This window comes from Bufo bufo, chromosome 4 (genome assembly GCF_905171765.1).
Source record: "Bufo bufo chromosome 4, aBufBuf1.1, whole genome shotgun sequence".
NCBI lineage: Eukaryota > Metazoa > Chordata > Amphibia > Anura > Bufonidae > Bufo > Bufo bufo.
In genome coordinates this window covers 55,858,462-55,883,192 of record NC_053392.1, presented here as the reverse complement: position 1 = coordinate 55,883,192, position 24,731 = coordinate 55,858,462, and the positions used below count along the sequence as shown (strand labels likewise).

Here is a 24,731-nt window from a genome sequence, read left to right as displayed (position 1 = left end):
TAACCTAGAATCCAGTCTACTTTCCCTTCCTGCTTGCAGTGCAAGCCCTAGGTAGCAAAACCACAACTGGTCGACAGTCCCTATGCTATTTACATGCAGAGACAGACAATCACCAAGAGGCAAAACAACACAAAAACAGGGTCGTATGTAAATAGGTCAGAACCAGACAAGCTGTGCAGTACCAAATGAGAGACGGGGAGTGGTCAGAAGACAAGCCGGGGTCAGAGGAACGAGCAATCCAATACTCACAGGAACACAACTAGTAAGTCAGAGACTATCGCTGGCACTGGCACTGTTATACGTTCAAAACTTTGGAAAAATACTGTACTTCTCCATCTTCGTACAGTATTAGAATGTATGGGCTCTGATGAGCCGAAGTAAGTTATTCGCGAAGTCGCACGTGACTTCGTTGAATAACTTTGGTAGTTGATTTTTAAAGTGGAAAACCACTTTAAAACTTGAAACTGAACTCAGCTTCGGTTCCGAGGTGCCAGCCGAGTTTGGTTTCAAGTTTTAAAGTGGTTTTCCACTTTAAAAATCAACTATCGAAGTTATTTAACGAAGTCACGAGCGACTTCGTGGTGAGCACGATGACGTCACGGCAGATCCTTCAAACTTTATTCAGCAGGACCTGCGATGACGTCATTGCGCTCACCACGTGGTGATCGCCGTGACGTCATTGCAGGTCCTGCTGAATGAAGGTGCAGAAATAAGAGGATACCGGCTGCACGATCAAGTGGATGAGGTGAGTTTTTTAAATTATTTTTAACCCCTCAATGGCCATTTTATTTAGCATTCTGTCTTAAGAATGCTATTATTTTCCGTTTTAACCATGTCATAACGGAAAATAATAAAGTGAAGTTTGCGTCCCCATTGACTTTAATGGGGTCCGGGTTCAGGGTCAAGTTCATGTCCCGAATCCGAACCTTGTACTGACAGGTGGCAGGAGAAAATGGGCCACTCCTTGGGCCACTGGAGGAGGAAAAGTCAGTGGTGGAGGGACAGCAGAAGGCTTATAATGAAGATGACGTTGACACCGTCCATGATGACCAATTATCACAGTGATGGGGGGAGCTGGAAAGAAATGGGTCCTCAGGCACTTTGGCCAGAATGGTAAACTGTATGCTTAACATCAAACAATCTGATAATTATTGAATAGCCGTGTTTTCCTCTTGCCAAAAGGGAGGTCAAATTGCTTTATTACCAGGAAACACTGTGTACAGAGCTTGCTGCAGCTTTCGTAGAACAGGCAGCTACCGTGTGTCTGGCCAGGAGGCCACTCTCCGCCCTCTGCAGAATCACCCGCCTCCTGCCATCTCTGCTATCAGAAAGAGCAGAAGCCGAAGCGGTCAGTTCAGTATCATCAACACGATGGAACAATTCTTTCATGTGCCATGCCAAACAGAGAAATAGCACTTCAACACCCAAGCTTAGTCCTACTTAGCCTGTCTCTGACACGTATTGTGTTCCCTAACCCCATGGACTTCTGGGCAGGCACACTGGAACAGTGGCCCAAACTGGCCCAGTTCACTTTCTGTATTTTGTCTTGTCCAGCCTTCAGTGTCATCTGTGATACCTAAATGAACAAAGTTGTCCTCCACTAGTCTACAAAACATCACTTTTGTCAAAATTAATCAGGCATGGATCCGTGAAGATTTTCACAATCCTCTGGCTCAGACCAATGTATAGATCTGCCCTTGCAGATGCTGCCATCATGTTATTGCTGCTGTCTGTTTGCTTAAAATCATGTTCCGTACTGTATGGATTCTGCTGCTGACACTACAACAGCTGCTACTTCATGCTTCTAATCCCCCTATAGCCACTTCAATTACCCCTACTGCCACTAGCATTACCACTACACAGCTGCCACTCCTTCTACTACTCCTAAATAGGCACATACACATCTACTGCCTTGTCTCTTTCATGCTGTGCAGCTACTGGTGTCATTACTATTACAGCCACATGCCAGTATTACCATACCTTTTCCACAACCACACTATACTGCTGCTGCTCCCAATCAAAAGGGAACATTTTTGCTGGCTTATTCAGAACAAGCCAATCTTTCTTCTGACAATTAGATTTTGTGCATGTATAAATACGGGCAGTCATTCTGCTGCTGTTAACGCATCATTTTTTGACACTTGTGCAGAACAAGCCACTGACATTAACATGTGAACATGTAGATTGGGGAATGAATCAAACTTTTGAAAAATTCACCAAATAAGACACAAAACAAATGTCAATAGGCTTGCTTATCTCTACTTTGAATAATTAACAAGCATTCGGATCATGGTATCTAATAGTCCACTTAAAGGATAAGCAAATTGATTCTACCGGTTCGAGATTTGTTCCAAATTTCTCAAAAAGTTCTGATTCCCACGGAGGGAATCCCTTCAAGAATAATCAATTCCATTTTACCATTTTGGGATTAATTGCAAATGAACCACAGTGAGGCCTCCAAAGTAATATTCAACTGAAAGTGAAACAAAAGAACTAGAACATCCCTCAAAGCCTACACTTCTTTCAAAGAAACATGCATGCTAGTTCTCTTTCTAGAAGGACAAGAGAACCAGAATTGCTCAAGAAAAAATTCCCTTTTTTGGTTGAATGGTCTTATGGGTACTCTTTTATTTTTTAGTCTCAGTAGGGAGACCAAAAAATATGCATGATTACTGTATGCCAGGCGACACTACTCTTGGTTTCTAGGAAGAGTATATACAATTTTGCATATCTTAATTCAGTTGCCATGAGAAACGATTAGCATACTTTTCTGTTTTAGAAGGAAAGCTAATTTGAATACATTTTACCAGAAAGCCAAAAGGTATGCAATTCTCTCTCTCTCTCAACCAAATTTTTCCAAATATTTTGGCAAATCTGAAACAAGCCAAATCTTGAAAGGTTTGCACATCTCTAGTCCCTTTCAGGGGGTCCCACCATGTACAGTATATGTGAATTTTAATAACTTGTCTAACTTGCCCTTAACTAAGCATACATACTGTAGGTATTAGGCATGTTATATGATAAAGTACTGTACGGTATCTGACTTCACCTTTGGAATAAGATAACCCCTGAAGGTCAAATCTCTAGTTGGTGAATGTGGGAGGTTTCCAGGTATAATGTCACCAAACCTTTGAATTTCATGAATGACAGCATCAGTATACGGCATTTGTTTCCTATTTTCGGCTTGTGGTTGAGCAGATCCAATAACAGTTTCAATCTCATTTTGTATTTTCTCTGTTTATTTAAAAGAGATATTTCAGTTACAATGTGCAGGCACAACTACTGTAAATATACAAATAAACTTTATCGAAAAATTGCTTTCATAATAATTGTAGTGATCAATGCGTTGAAGTCCCGACTTAGACTGCTGAATATTATCACACTCTGGCGCCTTCATAAATGCCCAATAATTTAGTAATAACAAATTTACTGTAGTAAAATGGTAACATTATTTTTCTTACTATCATGTAAGTGATCAGGCTACTAACTTTAACCATATTTATTGGAATACAACAACGAAATTCCTGAAATTTTCTAAATTCCTGTGAGTAAATATGCAATACATTGCATTTGATCACTGGAAAACACTGTTATACACTTAATAATTTTAAGAAAACTATGAATTTGTTCTCAGAAAAAGGTAGACAAGCTGTCCTGCAAACTCAGAGAATCATGTGCAAGTCTAAATGGGAATAAAAGAAACATGTAAAAAGTGTAGCTGCTATATTAAATGGCTGTCTGGGAGTAAATAACCTTTCATAGGTGCCAGCAGCCTGCCTCCGCTATAGGTGCCAGTAGCCTGCAGCCTGCCTCCACTATAGGTGCCAGTAGCCTGCAGCCTGCCTCCACTATAGGGGCCAGTAGCCCGCAGCCTGCCTCCGCTATAGGGGCCAGTAGCCCGTAGCCTGCCTCCGCTATAGGTGCCAGTAGTCTGCAGCCTGCCTCTGCTATAGGTGCTAGTAGCCTGCAGCCTGCCTCCACTATAGGTGCCAGTAGCCTGCAGCCTGCCTCCGCTATAGGTGGCAGTAGCCCGCAGCCTGCCTCCGCTATAGGTGCCAGTAGCCTGCAGCCTGCCTCTGCTATAGGTGCTAGTAGCCTGCAGCCTGCCTCCGCTATAGGTGCCAGTAGCCTGCAGCCTGCCTCCGCTATAGGTGCCAGTAGCCTGCAGCCTGCCTCTGCTATAGGCGCCAGTAGCCTGCAGCCTGCCTCCGCTATAGGTGCCAGTAGCCTGCAGCCTGCCTCTGCTATAGGTGCCAGTAGCCTGCCTCTGCTATAGGTGCCAGTAGCCTGCAGCCTGCCTCCGCTATAGGTGCCAGTAGCCTGCAGCCTGCCTCCGCTATAGGTGCCAGTAACCTGCAGCCTGCCTCCGCTATAGGTGCCAGTAGCCTGCAGCCTGCCTCCGCTATAGGTGCCAGTAGCCTGCAGCCTGCCTCCACTATAGGTGCCAGTAGCCCACAGCCTGCCTCCGCTATAGGTGCCAGTAGCCCGCAGCCTGCCTCCGCTATAGGTGCCAGTAGCCTGCAGCCTGCCTCCGCTATAGGTGCCAGTAGCCTGCAGCCTGCCTCCACTATAGGTGCCAGTAGCCTGCAGCCTGCCTCCGCTATAGGTGCCAGTAGCCCGCAGCCTGCCTCCGCTATAGGTGCCAGTAGCCTGCAGCCTGCCTCCGCTATGGACTAGAATTATGGACACACGGGAGCCGGATTGCAGGACCATAGCAGCGGAGAGTAGGTAAATATGATTCTTTCCATAGCAGAGGCAGGCTGCGGCCATCTGTTAAAAGTCACTTACTTATTCCCGGACAACACTTTAAATGCCGAACCAGATACACCACATAAAATAACAATACACTATGTCTTTGCATTCAGTTATACAATTGGAACACATTGGAATAATTGCCCTAAGGATTTTTTATTTTCTTACTTTGTATTTCAGGATATTTCATCATTAATAGTAATCCCCATCGCAGAGTGGTTGAAGTCGTCTCCATTCCGGCAGAAAACAGGTCTATCACCAGTGTGCTCAGATTTTTATTATGATAATATAATGTAGATTCTGGTTTTCCCTTAACAAAGAGAAAAATTGTGGCTGGTAACATACTATATAGACCAATGTATTATACGCCTTAAATGCATAAAACTGTAGCTTACTTCTTTCTGGAAAATTCATTAAACTATCACTAAACAAAAACTACTTTAAATTGGCCTTGGTGTTCCTTGTAGACTCAAATAAAATAACCACTATGTAAGCAAAAAAGTCAAAGAAAGAAAATGGGGGGGGGGGGGGGCACAATACACCATTGTGACCACGGGAGGAGAATAGAAATTATCCCTCAAGTCACAAGGTATGGGGAAGAGCTTAAAATGATTCTCACTCAAAAAGGCACAATCCCCGTAGTCCAAAGATACCTCCCTGAGTATGTGCAACACAATATTTCTTTAGTAGATATAAATAGTATCAAAAAGAGGATCTGGACTGTATGAGAATGAGTAATATGATTCAAAAGGTCATGACATTAATGACCTCACTTGCAAACCTGTGAGTACATAACTAGAAATAATTATCTTCAGCAATGGAATCCCTAAGGGCTCTCTCCTTGGAATACTAAGGGTACTTTCACACTAGCGTTTTTCTTTTCCGGCACGGAGTTCCGTCCTAGGGGCTCAATACCGGAAAAGAACTGATCAGTTTTATCCTAATGCATTCTGAATGGAGAGTAATCCGTTCAGGATGCATCAGGATGTCTTCAGTTCAGTCACTGAACGGCTTTTTGGACGGTATTATCTCCATCCAAAATCCTGGATCGGTGGCCGGCATTAATTTACATTGAAATGTATTAGTGCCGGATCCGTCCTTCCGGTCTGAAAAAAAAATTGAAACGGATCCGTTTGTCCATATGACAAACGGAGAGACGGATCCGTTCTTGCAATGCATTTGTGAGACGGATCTGCATCCAGATCCGTCTACAAATGCTGTCCATTTGCATGCAGATTGCCTGATCCGGCAGGCAGTTCCGGCTACGGAACCACTTGGCAGATCACTCTGCCGCAAGTGTGAAAGTAGCCTAAGACTGAAGTGACGTTTTTTCAAGTCTAATATTAATAGAACTCAGTGGTGTCCAAATGAAGAATGTAATTTGAGATTCATCAGTCTGTGTCACGATAGTCATTCTAATGTAGACCATCCATTCACCAAACATGGATTGGTATCTATGAAAAAACATAAATGCTGGCAGCTATATACACTGCTCAAAAAAATAAAGGGAACACAAAAATAACACATCCTAGATCTGAATTAATTAAATATTCTTCTGAAATACTTTGTTCTTTACATAGTTGAATGTGCTGACAACAAAATCACACAAAAATTAAAAATGGAAATCAAATTTTTCAACCCATGGAGGTCTGGATTTGGAGTCACACTCAAAATTAAAGTGGAAAAACACACTACAGGCTGATCCAACTTTGATGTAATGTCCTTAAAACAAGTCAAAATGAGGCTCAGTAGTGTGTGTGGCCTCCACTTGCCTGTATTACCTCCCTACAACGCCTGTGCATGCTCCTGATGAGGTGGCGGACGGTCTCCTGAGGGATCTCCTCCCAGACCTGGACTAAAGCATCTGCCAACTCCTGGACAGTCTGTGGTGCAACGTGACGTTGGTGGATAGAGCGAGACATGATGTCCCAGATGTGCTCAATTGGATTCAGGTCTGGGGAACGGGCGGGCCAGTTCATAGCATCAATGCCTTCGTCTTACAGGAACTGCTGACACACTTCAGCCACATGAGGTCTAGCATTGTCTTGCATTAGGAGGAACCCAGGGACAACCGCACCAGCATATGGTCTCACAAGGGGTCTGAGGATCTCATCTCGGTACCTAATGGCAGTCAGGCTACCTCTGGCGAGCACATGGAGGGCTGTGCGGCCCTCCAAAGAAATGCCACCCCACACCATTACTGACCCAATGCCAAACCGGTCATGCTGGAGGATGTTGCAGGCAGCAGAACGTTCTCCACGGCGTCTCCAGACTCTGTCACGTCTGTCACATGTGCTCAGTGTGAACCTGCTTTCATCTGTGAAGAGCACAGGGCGCCAGTGGCGAATTTGCCAATCTTGGTGTTCTCTGGCAAATGCCAAACGTCCTGCACGGTGTTGGGCTGTAAGCACAACCCCCACCTGTGGACGTTGGGCCCTCATATCACCCTCATGGAGTCTTTTTCTGACCGTTTGGGCAGACACATGCACATTTGTGGCCTGCTGGAGGTCATTTTGCAGGGCTCTGGCAGTGCTCCTCCTGTTCCTCCTTGCACAAAGGCGGAGGTAGCGGTCCTGCTGCTGGGTTGTTGCCTTCCTACGGCCTCCTCCACGTCTCCTTATGTACTGGCCAGTCTACTGGTAGTGCCTCCATGCTCTGGACACTACGCTGACAGACACAGCAAACCTTCTTGCCACAGCTTGCATTGATGTGCCATCCTGGATAAGCTGCACTACCTGAGCCACTTGTGTGGGTTGTAGACTCCATCTCATGCTACCACTAGAGTGAAAGCACCGCCAGCATTCAAAAGTGACCAAAAATCAGCCAGAAGGCATAGGAACTGAGAAGTGGTCTGTGATCACCACCTGCAGAACCACTTCTTTATTGGGGGTGTCTTGCTAATTGCCTATAATTTCCACCTGTTGTCTATCCCATTTTCATAACAGCATGTGAAATTGATTGTCACTCAGTGTTGCTTCCTAAGTGGACAGTTTGATTTCACAGAAGTGTGATTGACTTGGAGTTACATTGTGTTGTTAAAGTGTTCCCTTTATTTTTTTGAGCAATGTATAATGTTTGGGAAACGCGTCAGGACTCCATAGGGATTCTATGACAATAGATTAAATGTCACTTCATTCCCAGACTCTATAGCTGAAATGATTTATTCTCGGTGATGTACTCCCAGGGTTGCAAGTTTGCAACAGACAATCGATTATCTTCCTGCTTTTTAAAACTCATCATACAGAAAGCAGAATTCATCATCTTTCCCCCATATAACTCAGCCTCCATACCAGACCTATCCATTACATTTAAGGGCACCGTGCTTTCCCCAGTCTAATACATATACTGCCTTGTGATACCATTTGATTCTGCACTGTCCTTCAAGCCACACATAGAAACATACAATGTGTCGGCAGATAAGAGCCATTTGGCCCATCTAGTCTGCCCAATATACTGAATACTATGACTAGCCCCTGGCCCTATCTTATATGAAGGATGGCCTTATCCCATGCATGCTTGAACTCCTTCACACATCCAAACCCTGACTATCTCCTTCAGCTTTCAACTCAAAAAATATCTCACTCAATCGCTCTTTCCTCAACCCTGAGTCAACTAAAATACTACTGAATGCCCTCGTGACTTATACATGCCCCAAATCCTCTTCTGTGCCCTCCTATCTGCCCGTTTATTCCACCTCTCCCCTTTCGCCTCTGTCAGTCCCTTCACTTGCTCCCCATCGCCCAGCAAATTAATTTCAAAATACTAATAACTTCATGTAAGGCCATCCACAATCTGTCTTCTGCTTGAATTTCTTGCCTACTGTGCTTTCCCTATACATTCCAACACGTAATCTCTGATCCACACACTTTGCTGTCACCTGTTCCTCACACAGTCATCTACAGGATGTCTCATGTGCACCCCATACTCTGGGACTCATTACCCCAGCAAATCAGACTCTCCTCCAACATCCAAACCTTCAAAAGCAACCTGAAAACCCACCTCTTCAGGAAAGCTTAGCACCTGCAATAAGCGGGCTGCCACCACACATCCAGATGAGAAGCTTTTAGGCCTCATGCACACGACCGTTGTTTTATTCCGTGTCCGTTGTTCCGTTTTTCGTGATTTTCTGCGGACCCATTGACTTTCAATAGGTCCGCTGAAAACTCGGCTAATGCACCGCCTGTCATCCGCGTCCGTGATCCGTGGTTCCAGTCCGTCAAAAAAATATAACCTGTCCTATTATTTTCGCGGAAAACGGTTCGCGGACCCATTCAAGTCAATGGGACCGCTAAAAAACACGGAGGCACGCAAGATTGTCATCCGCGTCCGTTTTTTTCCTATCATTTGCATGGCAAACCTGTCTTAGATTTTCTTTTACTTTCCTTCATGTCTGGTGATCCTCCAAAAATAAAGGAAGACACACGGAAACGGATCACGGAACAACGGAACCCCATTTTGCGGAACGGAACACAACAACGATCGTGTGCATGAGCGTATTTTCTTTCCGTGTCCGTTTCGTTTTTTTTTTGCAGACCGTATGCGGCACCATTCATTTCAATGGGTCCGAAAAAAAAAACGGAAGGTACTCCATGTGCATTCTGTTTCAGTATTTTCCGTATATATCCGTTCCGCTAAAAGATAGAACTTGTCCTATTATTGTCCTCATAACGGACAAGGATAGTACTGTTCTATTAGGGGCCAGCTGTTCTGTTCCTCAGAAAACGGAATGCACACGGACGTCATCCTTATTTTTTGCGGACCGCAAAATACATACGGTCGCGTGCAAAAGGCCTTATAGTACTTGTTTTTGTACCTGTTTTATTTTATATGAAGTATGTATACCCCCTTTTAGATGTAAAGTGGCATGGAAATAATGGTGCTTTCTAATAAAAAAATTTTTTTTTAAATAATAATAATAATAATAATTAGAGTGGATAGACATGAAAAAATTTACAATAGATTGATATAGTACATGAGTAAACAACCATCGTATATTATATTTCTCCACAATGCGTCCTATTACCCACTCTATAATTCATTATTCTTTTAAATAGAAGAGCCAAATACTCACACCATAATCCAAAATCAGGTGGATATCGTACAAGGCATAAATGTAATATTTACCTCTCGTTGTTTAGCCAGGAAAGCCTCGATGAAGTTTCTCTGATTGTTGACATCAAGCTCTTTTTCTAGTTTGGTAAATGTGGCAATGACAAAATCCTGCAATTCTCTGTAATTTTCAGTCAGCTTTCTATGGCTCCCAGGTAGCCAGCCGATCAGAGTGGGATAACTGTTGTACAGCTTAATATATAAAGATGACAAGTGTCAGTTCAGTCTAATGTAATATACAATCTAACCTACCGTGGCTGGCAGGTCATTCTGCTCTCCCTGCTGCATCCTGGAGAAATTGGCTGCAATTGGGTACCTACTCGCGCGGGTTTGCCGCAACGCATCTGGACCTTATCCGGACACTCTCGTCTTCAAGGGGCCTTAGACAGAAGATGAATGGTCAGGTGAAGTACAGGGTGGGCCATTTATATGGATACACCTTAATAAAATGGGAATGGTTGGCGATATTAACTTCCTGTTTGTGGCACATTAGTATATGTGAGGGGGGGAAACTTTTCAAGATGGGTGGTGACCATGGTGGCCATTTTGAAGTCGGCCATTTTGAATCCAACTTTTGTTTTTTCAATAGGAAGAGGGTCATGTGACACATCAAACTTATTGGGAATTTCACAAGAAAAACAATGGTGTGCTTGGTTTTAATGTAACTTTATTCTTTCATGAGTTATTTACAAGTTTCTCTTTTTTTACAGCCATTGACATGTCGCCGAGGTTAACGCCGAGGTTAACACGTGAGGAGCGGATAGAAATTGTGTTGATGTCTGGTGAACGCAGTAACCGGGTCATTGCAGCAGATTTCAATGCAAGACACCCTACGAGACCACCCATCTCCCATGCTACAGTTAGCAAACTGCTTGCTAAGTTTCGTGAAACTGGTTCAGTGTTGGCTTTGCCAAAATGTGGACGCATGAAATCTGTCTCTAATGAAGAAACATCAGTGGCTGTCCTAGCTTCATTCAGCAAGAGCCCACAGCGTAGCACTCACTGCATGTCACTGGAGAGCGGCATTAGTCGAACATCCCTTCGGCGGATATTAGCTACTCACAAATGGCACCCTTACAAACTCCAGCTACTTCAGCATCTCAACGAGGATGACCCAGATCGGCGCACTGAATTTGCAGAATGGGCAAAACAAAAATTGGAACAGGACCCTCAGTTTACGCAGAAGATTTTGTTCAGTGATGAGGCAAACTTTTATGTGAATGGTGAAGTTAACAAACAAAACCACCGCTATTGGTCTGACACTAACCCACATTGGATAGATCCCTCCAAGACTGTTGGAACAAAAAAAATTAAATGAAAGAATAAAATTACGTTAAAACCAAGCACACCATTGATTTTCTTGTGAAATTCCCAATAAGTTTGATGTGTCACAAAGTTGGATTCAAAATCGCCGACTTCAAAATGGCCGCCATGGTCACCACCCATCTTGAAAAGTTTCCCCCCTCACATATACTAATGTGCCACAAACAGGAAGTTAATATCACCAACCATTCCCATTTTATTAAGGTGTATCCATATAAATGGCCCACCCTGTACTTGAATGAATGGCTTTTAAATGCTGGGAAGAGTTTTTCGTGTTCATTTGTTTCTACGTACAGTATATTCTGTTGTCTTCTTTTCTACACCTGTAGTTTAACTTGTGGCATCGAGGATGCATGGAATATGGGAGCTAGTAAATTTTTTTTATTTTATTTATTTATTTCACTCACTTAAATATGTTCCTGATTAGAGATGAGCACTTGCCAATTCCACCATTTAATATTGCATACGATGTAGTGGGGAGCTGGAATTTATTTGGATGCTTGGTCCCCCACAAGCCACAGTTTTTCCCCATAACACAATATGTGTTTAAATACCATCTGCCCCCAATAAGGAACAATTTTTGGAAGCTTTGGAATAAGAAAAAGCATGTGGCGGTGCGGTGTGTTTTTAAAACGCTGCTCATTAACACCATCAAACATGCGTTTATCCATAACTATGTATGTCAGTGTAAATCTGACATTATTTGCTTTTGCTGTCATTATGTTCAAGAGGTCAGAGAGGGAGGATAGAAAAAATTAACAAAAACATAACATGTTTTCCTAGGAGACTATATACCATTTTTGAGGCCAATTGGAACCACTTTGGTTCGGGTAGAATTGATTTGTTTCCAAATTAAACTTTTTGAAATATTTGGCGAACTTGAAACAAATCGAATCTCAAAAGATTCACTCATCTCTAGAATTTATTGCTTTCATCACGGTAGGATTATAAATTGGACTTGTGTCTTTTTCCAGCCCCTACCAACTATGTAACTAAAGTATGGGAAAATATGTATATACAGCACTGATATATTCTACGAGGCTGTACACAGGTTAGCTTTAGGGTACATTCAGACTTGCGGCAGAGGATTCCGGCAGGCAGATCCGGCAATCCAGACACAAACTGATGGCATTTGTCAGATGAATCCGAATGCGGATCCGTCTGACAAATGCATTTAAATACCGGATCCTTCTCTCCGGTGTCATCCGGAAAAACCAATACAGTATATATATATTTTTTGAATTTTTAAAGGTCTGCATATGCGCAGACCGGAAAGCCAGATCCGTTTTGCCGGAACACTTAATGCCGGATCCAGCACTAATACACTTCAATGTAAATTAATGCCGGATCCAGCATTCCGGCAAGTGATCAGTATTTTTGGCCGGAGAGAAAACTGCAGCATGCTGCAGTATTTTCTCCGCCCAAAAGACATGAGGGACTGAACTGATGCATCCTGAATAGTGTTGAGCGAACTTCTGTTTTAAGTTCGGCGTCTAAATTTCGGCTTCCGGTTAGCGGAGAATCCCGATATGGATTCCGAATTCCGTTGTGGTCCGTGGTAGCGGAATCAATAATGGCCGATTATTGATTCTGCTACCACGGACCACACCACAACGGAATTCGGAATCCATATCCGCTAACCGGAAGCCGAAATTTAGACGCCGAACTTAAAACAGAAGTTCGCTCAACACTAATCCTGAACAGATGCTCTCCATTCAGAATCTATTAGGATAAGTCTCCATTCACATGTCCGCAAAATGCGGAACGGGATTGTGGACTAATTAATTTCTATGGGGCCACACTATGTGCTGCCCGGATCCGGAAATGCGGATCAGCACTTCCGGGTCCTAAATTCCATTCGCTAAAAAATAAGACCATATTTATAGTGCCGGCGATGTGCGGTCCACAAAGTGCTGAACGCACATTGCCGGTGTCTGTGTTTTGCGGATCCGTGGATCTGCAAAACACATACGAATGTATGAATGGACCCTAAAACTGATCAGTTTTTTTTCTGGTATGGAACTCAATACCGGAAAACAGAAACGCTAGTGTTAAAGTACCCTTACTCACATCAAACTCATAATCTGAATTTCAAATTAACCTAACCTTATGTTTTTTGAAATATTGGAGGAAACAGCAGTACCAGAACAAAATCCACCTAAATGCAAGGAGAGCCTACAACGAGCAATATTTACTAGTGGCCTCTGCTCAATTAGTATAATTGTTGCAGTGGCATAACTATAGGGAATGTAGAGGTAGTGCAGTGTCCCACTCAGTGATTGTCGCGGGCCCCTGTATAACTTTGGGCACATACAGTATATATTAATGTATTGTTGTATCAAGCTGTAATTCCTCATAGCAGGCTGTTTTAGTGTCATTACAACTATTCACCCCTAGGTGGTGCTGGCACTATATATATATGTACGGTGATGGACCATGTGATTGGACCATGTGATCTGACGTCACCACAGGTCCTTTAGCCGGCAGCTCATGATTAAAGAAGTAAGAAGAGACCGGCAGCTACGCGATCAAGAGGAGAAGGTGAGTTAATAATTTTTTATTTTTTAACCCTCAATTGACCACCTACTAAGCATTCGGTATTAAAGAATGCTATTATTTTCCCTTATAACCATGTTATAAGGGAAAATAATAACATCTACACAACACCGAACCCAAACCTGAACTTCAGTGAAGAAGTTCAGGTCTGGGTACCACAGTCAGTTTTTTATCACGCGCGTGCAAAACGCATTGCACCCGAGTGATAAAAACTGAACAACGGAACGCAATCGCAGTCAAAACTGACTGCAATTGGGTACCTACTCGTGCGGGTTTGCCACAGTACACCGGGACGCATCCTGAACAAATCCGTCACGCCCGTGTGAACTCAGCCTTACAGTTACCTAGCACAGACCAGAGAGTCAATGTAGGGATATAGAGCAAGTCTAGTGGAGATAGAAGCAGCATTAGCTTATGGGCTCCACAAGCACTAGTGACCGGGAGAAGCCTAAAAGCGCCTGGACACAACCGGACGACTATACGCGTGGATGTCTATTACCACATTCCTCTATGGACATTGTGGAATCTAGTTTAGGAAAGCATCCTGTACAAATAATGGAGCAGAGGTTTTTGCCTGCCATTAGGGAGATCGCCCTGTGGATTGCTAATTACAAGTAAGGGTACTTTCACTAGTGTTAATGTTTTCCGGTATTGAGTTCCGACATAGGGGCTTAATACCGGAAAAAAAATGCTTCAGTTTTGTCCCTATTCATCATCATCAAAAAAAGACAGAACGGAGTGCTCCAAAATGCATTCCGTTCTGTTTAGTTGCTTTCCCAGACCGGGGAGCAAACCGCAACATGTTGTACTTTGCTTTCCGTCCTGGCGATGCAAAATAGAAAACGGATCCGTCCCCCATTGACTTTCAATGAAGTTAATGACGGATCCGTTTTGGCAATGTTAAAAGTATGTTTAAGATAATACAACAGGATCCGTTCAAACGGATGCAGACGGTTGTATTATCAGTAACGGAAGTGTTTTTGCTGAACCCTGCCGGAACCAGCAAAAACGCTAGTGTGAAAGTAGCCTTAGAAGTTATTATATCCAATACCTGAGTGCTAGAGTGTGGACCTAGTGTAGACAGATCCAGGTTCCATTGTTTTCAACCATTGACTCTGCATCCTTTCTACCATCTCCTTTTGCACCTAACGCCGCTGGCGTCACCAACACCAGGGACCCTCCAAGGCACCTAAATACCCATTCCACCAAGGTGCACCTCAACCTCCATCTGGTGGGAATCCCTGGACAACAGAGTGTGCCCCAAAGGAACTGGTGCTGTCCTTCCCTTCACTGCACGCCGGCCCAGGGAGCTCTGCTAACCTTGAGTAAACCACTACCCACATCAGCCCAACATAGCTCACGTGTTGCCCCTGTGGCCCAGTCGCTGCAGTAGAAGTAGCAACCAAGCCTCTACAACTTGGTATCCCTAATGCTGAAGACTGAGTCACATCTTTTAAGTTGCATTACTGAAATAAATGAACTTTGCACGATATTCTAATTGTTCGAGTTTCACCTGTAATGTCACAGTTGTAATCAGCTGGCTTTTTATAGTCTCCCTTTTATTCATATGGACCTTGTCAGAGTGGAGTTCCTTGGTGATCCCTGTTATTATCATTGTCATGAAATATGCTATAAAATCACTGAAAGGACGCCATTAGATCCTGGTTTCTGCTTATTCCTTTCTGGTTCTGCCTCATTCCTCAGTAAAACATTGTTGCATCAGAAAAGCAATGGTTACCTGTTCCTGGCTCTGAACTCTGTTGCTAACTTGTTAGGCTACTTTCACACCTGCGTTAGGTGCGGATCCGTCTGGTATCTGCACAGACAGATCCGCACCCATAAATGCAAACGATGGTATCCGTTCAGTACGGCTCCGTCTGCATACACTTAGTCAAAAAAAAGTCTATGTCTAAGTGTAAGTCAGACGGATCTGTCCTGACTTTACATTCAAAGTCAATGGGGGACGGATCCGTTTACAATTGCACCAATATTGTGTCAATGTAAACGGATCCGTCCCCATTGACTTACATTGTAAGTCAGGACGGATCCGTTTGGCTCCGCACCGCTAGGCGGACACCAAAACGCTGCAAGCAGCCTCCATAGCGGAATGGAGGCGGAACGGAGCCAAACTGATGCATTCTGAACGGATCCGCATCCATTCAGAATGCATTGGGGCTAAACTGATCCGTTTGGGGCCGCTTGTGAGAGCCTTGAAACGGATCTCAAAGGCGGACCCTGAAACGGCAGTGTGAAAGTAGCCTTATGCAGTTATTTCTGTCAGTGTGTTCCTGGAAGGGCCTGTCCAGTTCTTTGTCTCAAGCCATTCTTGTACTACCTGACTACTGACTCTTCCTGACTAGGCTTCATTCTTGATTCTTGGCTGTCATGTTTGGTTCTTGAACTGCTCTCCTGGTGATGATCCTTGTCTCCAGTTTAGACCTTGTTCCTGCGTTGTGACAACAATCTAGACTTGCTCCGGAATCCATTTCCCTTTTTTTTTTTTTTTTCTTCCACATTCCAGATCCTTCTTGTTTAACTATGTTCCATTTCTACTCTTGTGACTATGATCCTCTACCATGCTCCACATCTGGTTTTCTTCCTGCCTATCATTACTGTTGCAGTGGAGAAATCTATGGCACAGATTCTTTTCAAGTGATGCTTTAATACATAATGTGCAGAACACATCTCACCTAACGGAGGCCACAGATCCCTTGATAAAGGTCGTTATCCTACCAACATGTTGGGACTACTTTCGTGGCCTGTTACATTGGTATATATTCTGGATGAAATTGAACACAAAATTATGTAAAACTGCACATTATGTATTAAAGAACCACTTGAAAAGATTCTTCGGTGTGCCATAGATTTCTCCACTGGAATTGATTGACGTTCGTCCTCTATGACCACCCACCATTGAAGGGTGTGCAGGTCTCATCCTCTTTCAGTATTATTACTGTTGCACCTGTATCTACTTTATTACTGTATCTAGAAATAAATTACCATTAAACTTAACATGTGATATCTTGTTTAGAAATCCTTACCTTAACCATAAGATTTTCCAGGATCCTGATATTTTCATTAACTAAGTTCATAAGCTTCAGTATTGTAGGGTCATCATATTCAAATCTACAGTCCAGCAGTATAGACACGATTATGTTGGCTACAGCAGTATTCACAATGGATTGGTTATCAAAGGGTTTTCCTAAAAATTAATTTGAATATGTGTTAAAATTTTGACTTTTGTAGAGAAACAGAGATTCAGCACAGTACAAAACAGAAGGGATGGTGTCACCATCAGTATTCATCATAGGTGGATGTATTATATGTGCAGCCTGTACAGTTGCACAGGAGCCCAGTAGGGGGTTTTCTTTGTATTATATTACATTTAAAGCACTTATGTTATACATTTAATAGGCTATAATTACTGCTGAATATTTAGTTCATTAAAAGGGTTGTGCTTCTTAGATGGACCTGCAGAGAGAAGCATACTTACCCGCTCCCCGCTGCTGAATGCTGGCTCCTTCACTCCTCCACTACCACGCTCCTGTTCCTGTGTGTCAACGTCTAGTTTAACAGCTGCTGAAGCCAATGACTGGCTGCAGAGTTGACATGCTGCAGTGCCCTGGAGCAGAGATACTTTAAAGTCTGGATACTTGTGGACATTTGCCCCTGTTTCCCCTATGCAAACTCATCAACTCCATACTTTATTTCACTTTAAAGGGTTAACTTGCATTGACTTATACTGCTTAATACTGTGTTATATGTATGTTGCAATACACTGCTCAAAAAAATAAAGTGAACACAAAAATAACACATCCTAGATCTGAGTTAATTAAATATTCTTCTGAAATACTTTGTTCTTTACATAGTTGAATGTGCTGACAACAAAATCACACAAAAATAAAAAAATGGAAATCAAATTTTTCAACCCATGGAGGTCTGGATTTGGAGTCACACTTAAAATTAAAGTGGAAAAACACACTACAGGCTGATCCAACATTGATGTAATGTCCTTAAAACAAGTCAAAAAGAGGCTCAGTAGTGTGTGTGGACTCCACGTGCCTGTATGACCTTCCTACAACGCTTGGGCATGCTCCTGATGAGGTGGCGGACGGTCTCCTGAGGGATCTCCTCCCAGACCTGTACTAAAGCATCTGCCAACTCCTGGACAGTCTGTGGTGGATAGAGCAAGACATGATGTCCCAGATGTGCTCAATTGGATTCAGGTCTGGGGAACGGGCGGGCCAGTCCATAGCATCAATGCCTTCGTCTTGCAGGAACTGCTGACACATTCCAGCCACATGAGGTCTAGCATTGTCTTGCATTAGGAGGAACCCAGGGCCAACCGCACCAGCATATGGTCTCACAAGGGGTCTGAGGATCTCATCTCGGTACCTAATGGCAGTCAGGCTACCTCTGGCAAGCACATGGAGGGCTGTGCGGCCCTCCAAAGAAATGCCACCCCACACCATTACTGACCCAATGCCAAACCAGTCATGCTGGAGGATGTTGCAGGCAGCAGAACGTTCTCCACGGCGTCTCCAGACTCTGTCACGTCACATGTGCTCAGTGTGAACCTGCTTTCATCTGTGAAGAGCACAGGGTGCCAGTGGCGAATTTGCCAATCTTGGTGTTCTCTGGCAAATGCCAAACGACCCCCACCTGTGGACGTCGGGCCCTCATATCACCCTCATGGAGTATGTTTCTGACCGTTTGAGCAGACACATGCACATTTGTGGCCTGCTGGAGGTCATTTTGCAGGGCTCTGGCAGTGCTCCTCCTGTTCCTCCTTGCACAAAGGCAGAGGTAGCGGTCCTGCTGCTGGGTTGTTGCCCTCCTACGGCCTCCTCCACATCTCCTGATGTACTGGCCTGTCTCCTGGTAGCGCCTCCATGCTCTGAACACTACGCTGACAGACACAGCAAACCTTCTTGCCACAGCTCGCATTAATGTGCCATCCTGGATAAGCTGCACTACCTGAGCCACTTGTGTGGGTTGTAGACTCCGTCTCATGCTACCACTAGAGTAAAAGCACCGCCAGCATTCAAAAGTGACCAAAACATCAGCCAGGAAGTATAGGAACTGGGAAGTGGTCTGTGGTCACCACCTGCAGAACCACTCCTTTATTGGGAGTGTCTTGCTAATTGCCTATAATTTTCACCTGTTGTCTATCCCATTTGCACAACAGCATGTAAAATTGATTGTCACTCAGTGTTGCTTCCTAAGTGGACAGTTTGATTTCACAGAAGTGTGATTGCCTTGGAGTTACATTGTGTTGTTTAAGTGTTCCCTTTATTTTTTGGAGCAGTGTATATATCCAGTTCATTTGCACTATGTTTGAATAGCACTGTGGAAAGGGTTAATAAATACTGAGAGACTTTTGGGACTTTCTAGCTAATAACGCGAAGCTACAGTAGTAATTTTAACTACCATACAGTTTAAAAAGAGCATGTTTTGGAGGAAAAAAGCCCAACTTGTTTACCAACGAAACTAGACAGACTGACCTTTTGAATGTCTGGTTTAGCTCTGTTATTATGTCTGAAAACCAGTTTTTGTCTGTAAAAACTGCTGTCTTATTGTCTACGAGAGACGGGATTTGTAACATTGTATTTGTTTGTGCTGAGTTTCTCCATTCCACCCCTCACACTAGAAGGTCTAGTTTAGTCAGAAACTGTATATAAGGAGACCAGTCAGAGCCACTAGTGTGCTGCAGTTAGGGAACAGTGCTTAGAAGAGGAGAGTCTGCCAGACTATTTAGTGACAAGAAGAAGACGCTGAGACAGGAATACTCTGCCACAGACCCTGGATTACCAGCCTTTGGCCAGGGTAATAGTCTTCTGAGAGAGAGGTACAGCAACACGTGACACCTCGACGGTGCCCTGGCCACTGCACCAACCCCTGGTGTCATTTCAATAGGTCATGTGATGCAAGGAGGGTAGGTCACTGTTTTAGCCAGTCACTGGCTGCAACTGCCATCAAACTGGATGCTTGGTAACTGCAATGGGAGAGTGAAGAAGCTAGTATCCAGAGGGGGAGAGCTGGGAAGTATGTTTCCCTCCTTAGGTCCTGCCACGTGGGGCCCCCCAAAGATGGACAACTTTTTAAAGCAAGAAAAGGAAGTACTCTTTGAAAGGGAACTGGACTCTAAATGGGCAACTGATATTTTTGTTTACCATTGTTTGTAAAGTACCAGTGTAATATACAGTACATATTCACTCTTCGTGACTTCTGTCATGGTGTGCCAATACTCTAGAATGCTAGAATGCTGGACCTTAGTCATAAGAAACCAATACTCTGCTCAAATCTCATATGATCTTTCCGTTAGATATAAATATACATCAGGAGTTCAGTATCATTTAACCTATAAATGTACAACAGAAGGCTTCTAAGTATGCCACTGTATAGCCACACAGTGACATATTTAACCCATTGGTTACAACACAATGCTTAAAAGTACAATAATACAATGTACAATACTACAGAATGGTACATGTTTTTAGGTGGCCCACTGAACAGGAAAGCAGAACAATTCCCATCAAACTGACAGCACATAGGAACCCAATGGACTTGATTGTATGTTAATGGTGTTCTGTCAAGTGCTTGACGTATCATACAGGCATTCCATCATTTAAAAAAAAATTTTTTTTACTAAACGATTGAAAAATGTTAGATTGGTAGGGTCTCTCCATTGAACCCACATGATCATTTTGGTGCACATCTTCACTGCAGCATGATCTGGGGGTACAGTGGAAAAAAGCTCCCTATTCTGTTGATTGGTAGGAATCCACTGACTTGTTGTAACTAAATGTTGTAACATACCTCTAAGCCGTCTCCACATAAATGTTGTCACAATAACTGAAGATGTTGAAGATGTCTTAAATGTCCTATAACTTTACCATTCTCCTTGATCCTCATTATACTGATGGCAGAAGAACCAACCAACACCTCTGTCCAAATATAAACGGTTTAGCACACACTAAAATATTGAACTTCATTCACTCTTTGGACACATACAAAAAGAGGTTACAATCCAAATCACTTACACGTTTCAAGTGTGACCGCGCTCTTAGTCATGGGATAAAAAAACACTACAAATTGGCACATTTCTTAAATACAAGAGCAAGCTGCGAAAAAGGTTTCATTGCAATGACAACCTGGAAACTATTTCACTATCTACAATAGTTTCCCAAGTCAGGCCACTGATCAGCTGTACCACAGCCTCTTTGCAGCTTACTTACCACAACACTGTTTATTGGATAGCGGCTATGCTTGGTAATGCTGCTCAGCTCCATTCACTTTAATAGGACTGAACTGTGCTTACCATGTGACCGATGAAGTGACGAGGTGACGTCACTGGCCTAAGGTAAGCTGCGAAGAGGCCACAGCGCTCACTGGAGTACCGCAGCCTCTTCAAGCAGCTGATTGTGGGGGTGCCGGGAGTTAGACCTCCACCGATCAGATATTGATAACTTATACTGAGGACCTACCCATCAGTATAAAACACTTAGAGAACACTTTTTATATATGCTAATTGAGCACTTGATAGCCTATACCCAAGGCCTCTATATCTTATTTAAATAATAATTTGTGTAGTTCAAGTTTTACATATTAACATTGTATGTCTAAAATTGCTTTTTTAGATTTGAAATTGATTAGTGATACATTTAAATGGGAAGTGTCTGTGAAGGTTCTCATTTATCCAGGTCATGGTATATCTGTAAAGAATAAATCAAGGCAACTGGACTTACTGTAGATAAGTCCAGTTGCAGAACAACAAACTGGCGTTTCTGGACTGTCTTATAAAAGTGGAAGAGGGAAGAAAGCTGGGAATAGAGCTGTCACGGCGGGGAGTGGGGGAAACCCCCCACCGTGCAGTGTCAAAGGGTAAAGGGGATCAGCCTGGCCAAAAGGAGTAATAAGGGAGCAGGTCACATCCTACAACATCCCTAATCCTCTCCCTGACTCCTCACCGTATGAGCGGACCCCGATGGTAGGACGACTCATACTCAGGATTCCTATAGACCCCAAGTCGCCCTGGTAATCCCTCACCAAGGAGCATGGAGGAGACGACCTGTTCATACCAGTCATCTGATTCCAGGCTGCAAGGAGAGGGCAGGTAAGCGACACCCATAACACACTTACCTGCCACAGACACACTGACTGGAACCCGTGCACAAGTTCTGGTGTCCACATCAACATTAAAGGACACAGCACACACCACAAACCACACAGGGACCCAGGACATCCATCATTACATCTAAAAGAAACAGGTCACACCTTTGAAGACAGTCAAGTACGTGTTTTGGATAAGGAGGCCAATTGGTACAAACGAGGTGTGAAGGAGGCCATCTACGTAAAAATGGAGAAGCCAAGCTTGAATAGAGGCGAGGGGGGTTAGACATCTATTGTCTGCCACATACAATGCTGTCTTGACACCTTTTCTGGGAGGTCATTATCACCTACTGACTCCAATTAGGATAATGGGATCAACACCTTTGACCCCATGCTGGGTATAATTACCAGATGTTGATTCAGTTACATATTTATTCCCAGAGAATTCTTGTACAGTCACTCAGAATTGAGAAAGCTCGTTTGAAGAACGAGTGAAACGTTTTCAAGAAATCTACAGTAAGTCCAGTTGCCTTGATTTATTCTTTACAGATATTTAAATGGGAAGCTATTACTAAGTCATACCATAAACCTACCTCTTGTAATACAATTTTGTATGCTGATAGTGGCCATCCTAGACAGTACAACATACCAATAAGTGAAAAAAACTTGGGCCCTTTGAGTGTGTTCACATGCATGCAAGATCTTGATACACAATGTCAGAAAATAGATTTATAACTTTCAAACCAGCACCTGGATCTGAATACCTATGTTATTGCATGTAATTAAAACTTTAGTATAGCCACTAAGTTATTCAATAAAATGTATCTGTTGTCGGAACTATAAAGCAAATGCTTTATATAAAAGAAAGGATCAAAGGAAAAATTTCAAAGGGAATTGATCCTAGAGGTGAACATATAAAACACCTAAAAATGAGTTTGTCGTTAATTTAAATATATTGTGCAATCAGTAAAACATAGTACAAGTGTCTATGCAAAAATATAAATGATTTATTATACAGTACAATAACTTAAAATACAATCAAAGCTTAATCAATATATAAATAATATGCAGTAATATACAGTGATATGCAGTGCCCTAAATTCGCCACTACATCGTTCTAACACAAATACCTGCGTTTCATATTACCTCTCAAACATAAAATGCAATACAACCGTCTCGACCACAATTATGAGATATACTATCAGTTGACTCAGTAACTTAATAGTGATAAAGATAGATACGAACCCTTGCTCTGCTCAAACTATGACCAATCTCGGATATCGGGAAATATTGCTATACAACTTATAAATTATCAGGCCTGATATTGACTATGGAATGTGAATATTAGATATTTTATTCAGTAATATGCATCTTTACTGAATAGTGATAATATTGACGTAGCACTTTTAACATTATACATCCACACTAAAGCGGGGAGTTACTAAATATCAGGCCAATAATTCAATCAATACTACACATATTAAAGTTAGACGTTATCCGAGAATACAGATAATATGCAGAGTCTAAGGGAAGTCAGCTCTAAAGTCTGTTCTGATCATTGGGTTTCTCCTTTCTTTCTCTTTCTTGTGTGTGGTTTATTATCAAAAACTTATCAGTTAGACACACCTTCCCAACTTGGAGTTTTCCAATTATTGTCGGTTAAGCGTGTACACATGATAATGACTGTGATGTCACTGTATTACCCAGAATGCATTTCTGCTGTTGGTGTAATGTTACTTATTTATACCTAGGTGGCACTATTGCATAATCTATTAGCATCATTACCAGTAAGGGTTAAATGTCCAGGTCTGACTTCATCTCACATTCCATACACATAACATATGAAATCCTAAATCAGAGCTACAGGGACTAACTTTGACACATGTACCAATTAAAGCATAGACAATAAGGCACCATCTTAGACATTTCCCAAACTATCAAATTAATGGTATTGAGAAGAATATAATAGACCTTGTACTCTCACAGACATGTGTGTCTCCCCTGTCACTTCAACGGGTGACTGATTGTTAGTTAAAATAACACCGCTTTCCCTGAACGGAGACTCATTAACAAAGTCTATACTTAAAATTCTTCTCATCATGTTTTAGGAGTGTATGCGTTCCTAGTGAGAAATATATAAGATAATAGATGCAATGACATCCTTCATAATATTCAACAATCTATAACAATACATATGTCCTATTGATTATCTTATACTAAAAAAACTAAGGTTCATTATATGTGTATACAGACACCACAGCTTTTCTTCTTCACCAATAGACATCAACTGTAGGGGTAATTATTACCAGATACGTCTAGAGAATATCCTTAGCTCAGTTATAAATAAATAAAGAGACAAGAATGACTCTTCTCAGATTGGTACATCTATAGAGAAGAAACTATATGAACTGTGTCCTCTCCATGAACCTATTTCGGCCAACTTTAAAATACATACACAATGGTGAATATATCACAATATGGCCTCTTATAGGCAATCAAATCCACTATAATTATGATATTTAGAAATAAATGTTATATACCTATGAAAAAGCACAACACTGTATAGTGCCACCTGCTGTTTATTCTTTTTCTAATTTCTCTATCTCACTGAGGTGGACACACATGCTCAGTTCCCATCCACCAACTGCTTCCTGAGCTGTGATAGGGCGAGATCTACAGCAGAAAGAACATACTGGCTGAGTTACCAGCTTGATATAAATTTAGCAGGGCAAAATGGAACATTGACTGGGACGATCTTTGGATGGTTTTCTAGCTTCGATAGATAGAGATTATCATGTACTACTGTATATGATGTCTGATATTCATTTTTTACATTAATCATGGGATAAGCCCTTCAATTGTAAAATTCAAAGATAGAT

General features: G+C 42.6%; 1 protein-coding gene across 1 annotated transcript in view; it reads right to left on the bottom strand.

The window, feature by feature from the left end:
• LOC120998977 (cytochrome P450 2K1-like) overlaps window positions 1-24,731 on the bottom strand; it is a 78,419-nt gene that overhangs the window by 23,169 nt on the left and 30,519 nt on the right. The window contains exons 5-8 of the mRNA XM_040429854.1: window positions 16,782-16,942; window positions 9,877-10,053; window positions 4,921-5,062; window positions 3,050-3,234 (exon numbers count right to left, since the gene is read on the bottom strand). Of these exons, the coding sequence (XP_040285788.1) occupies window positions 3,050-3,234; window positions 4,921-5,062; window positions 9,877-10,053; window positions 16,782-16,942 (665 nt within the window). The remainder of the gene's footprint in view (window positions 1-3,049; window positions 3,235-4,920; window positions 5,063-9,876; window positions 10,054-16,781; window positions 16,943-24,731) is intronic.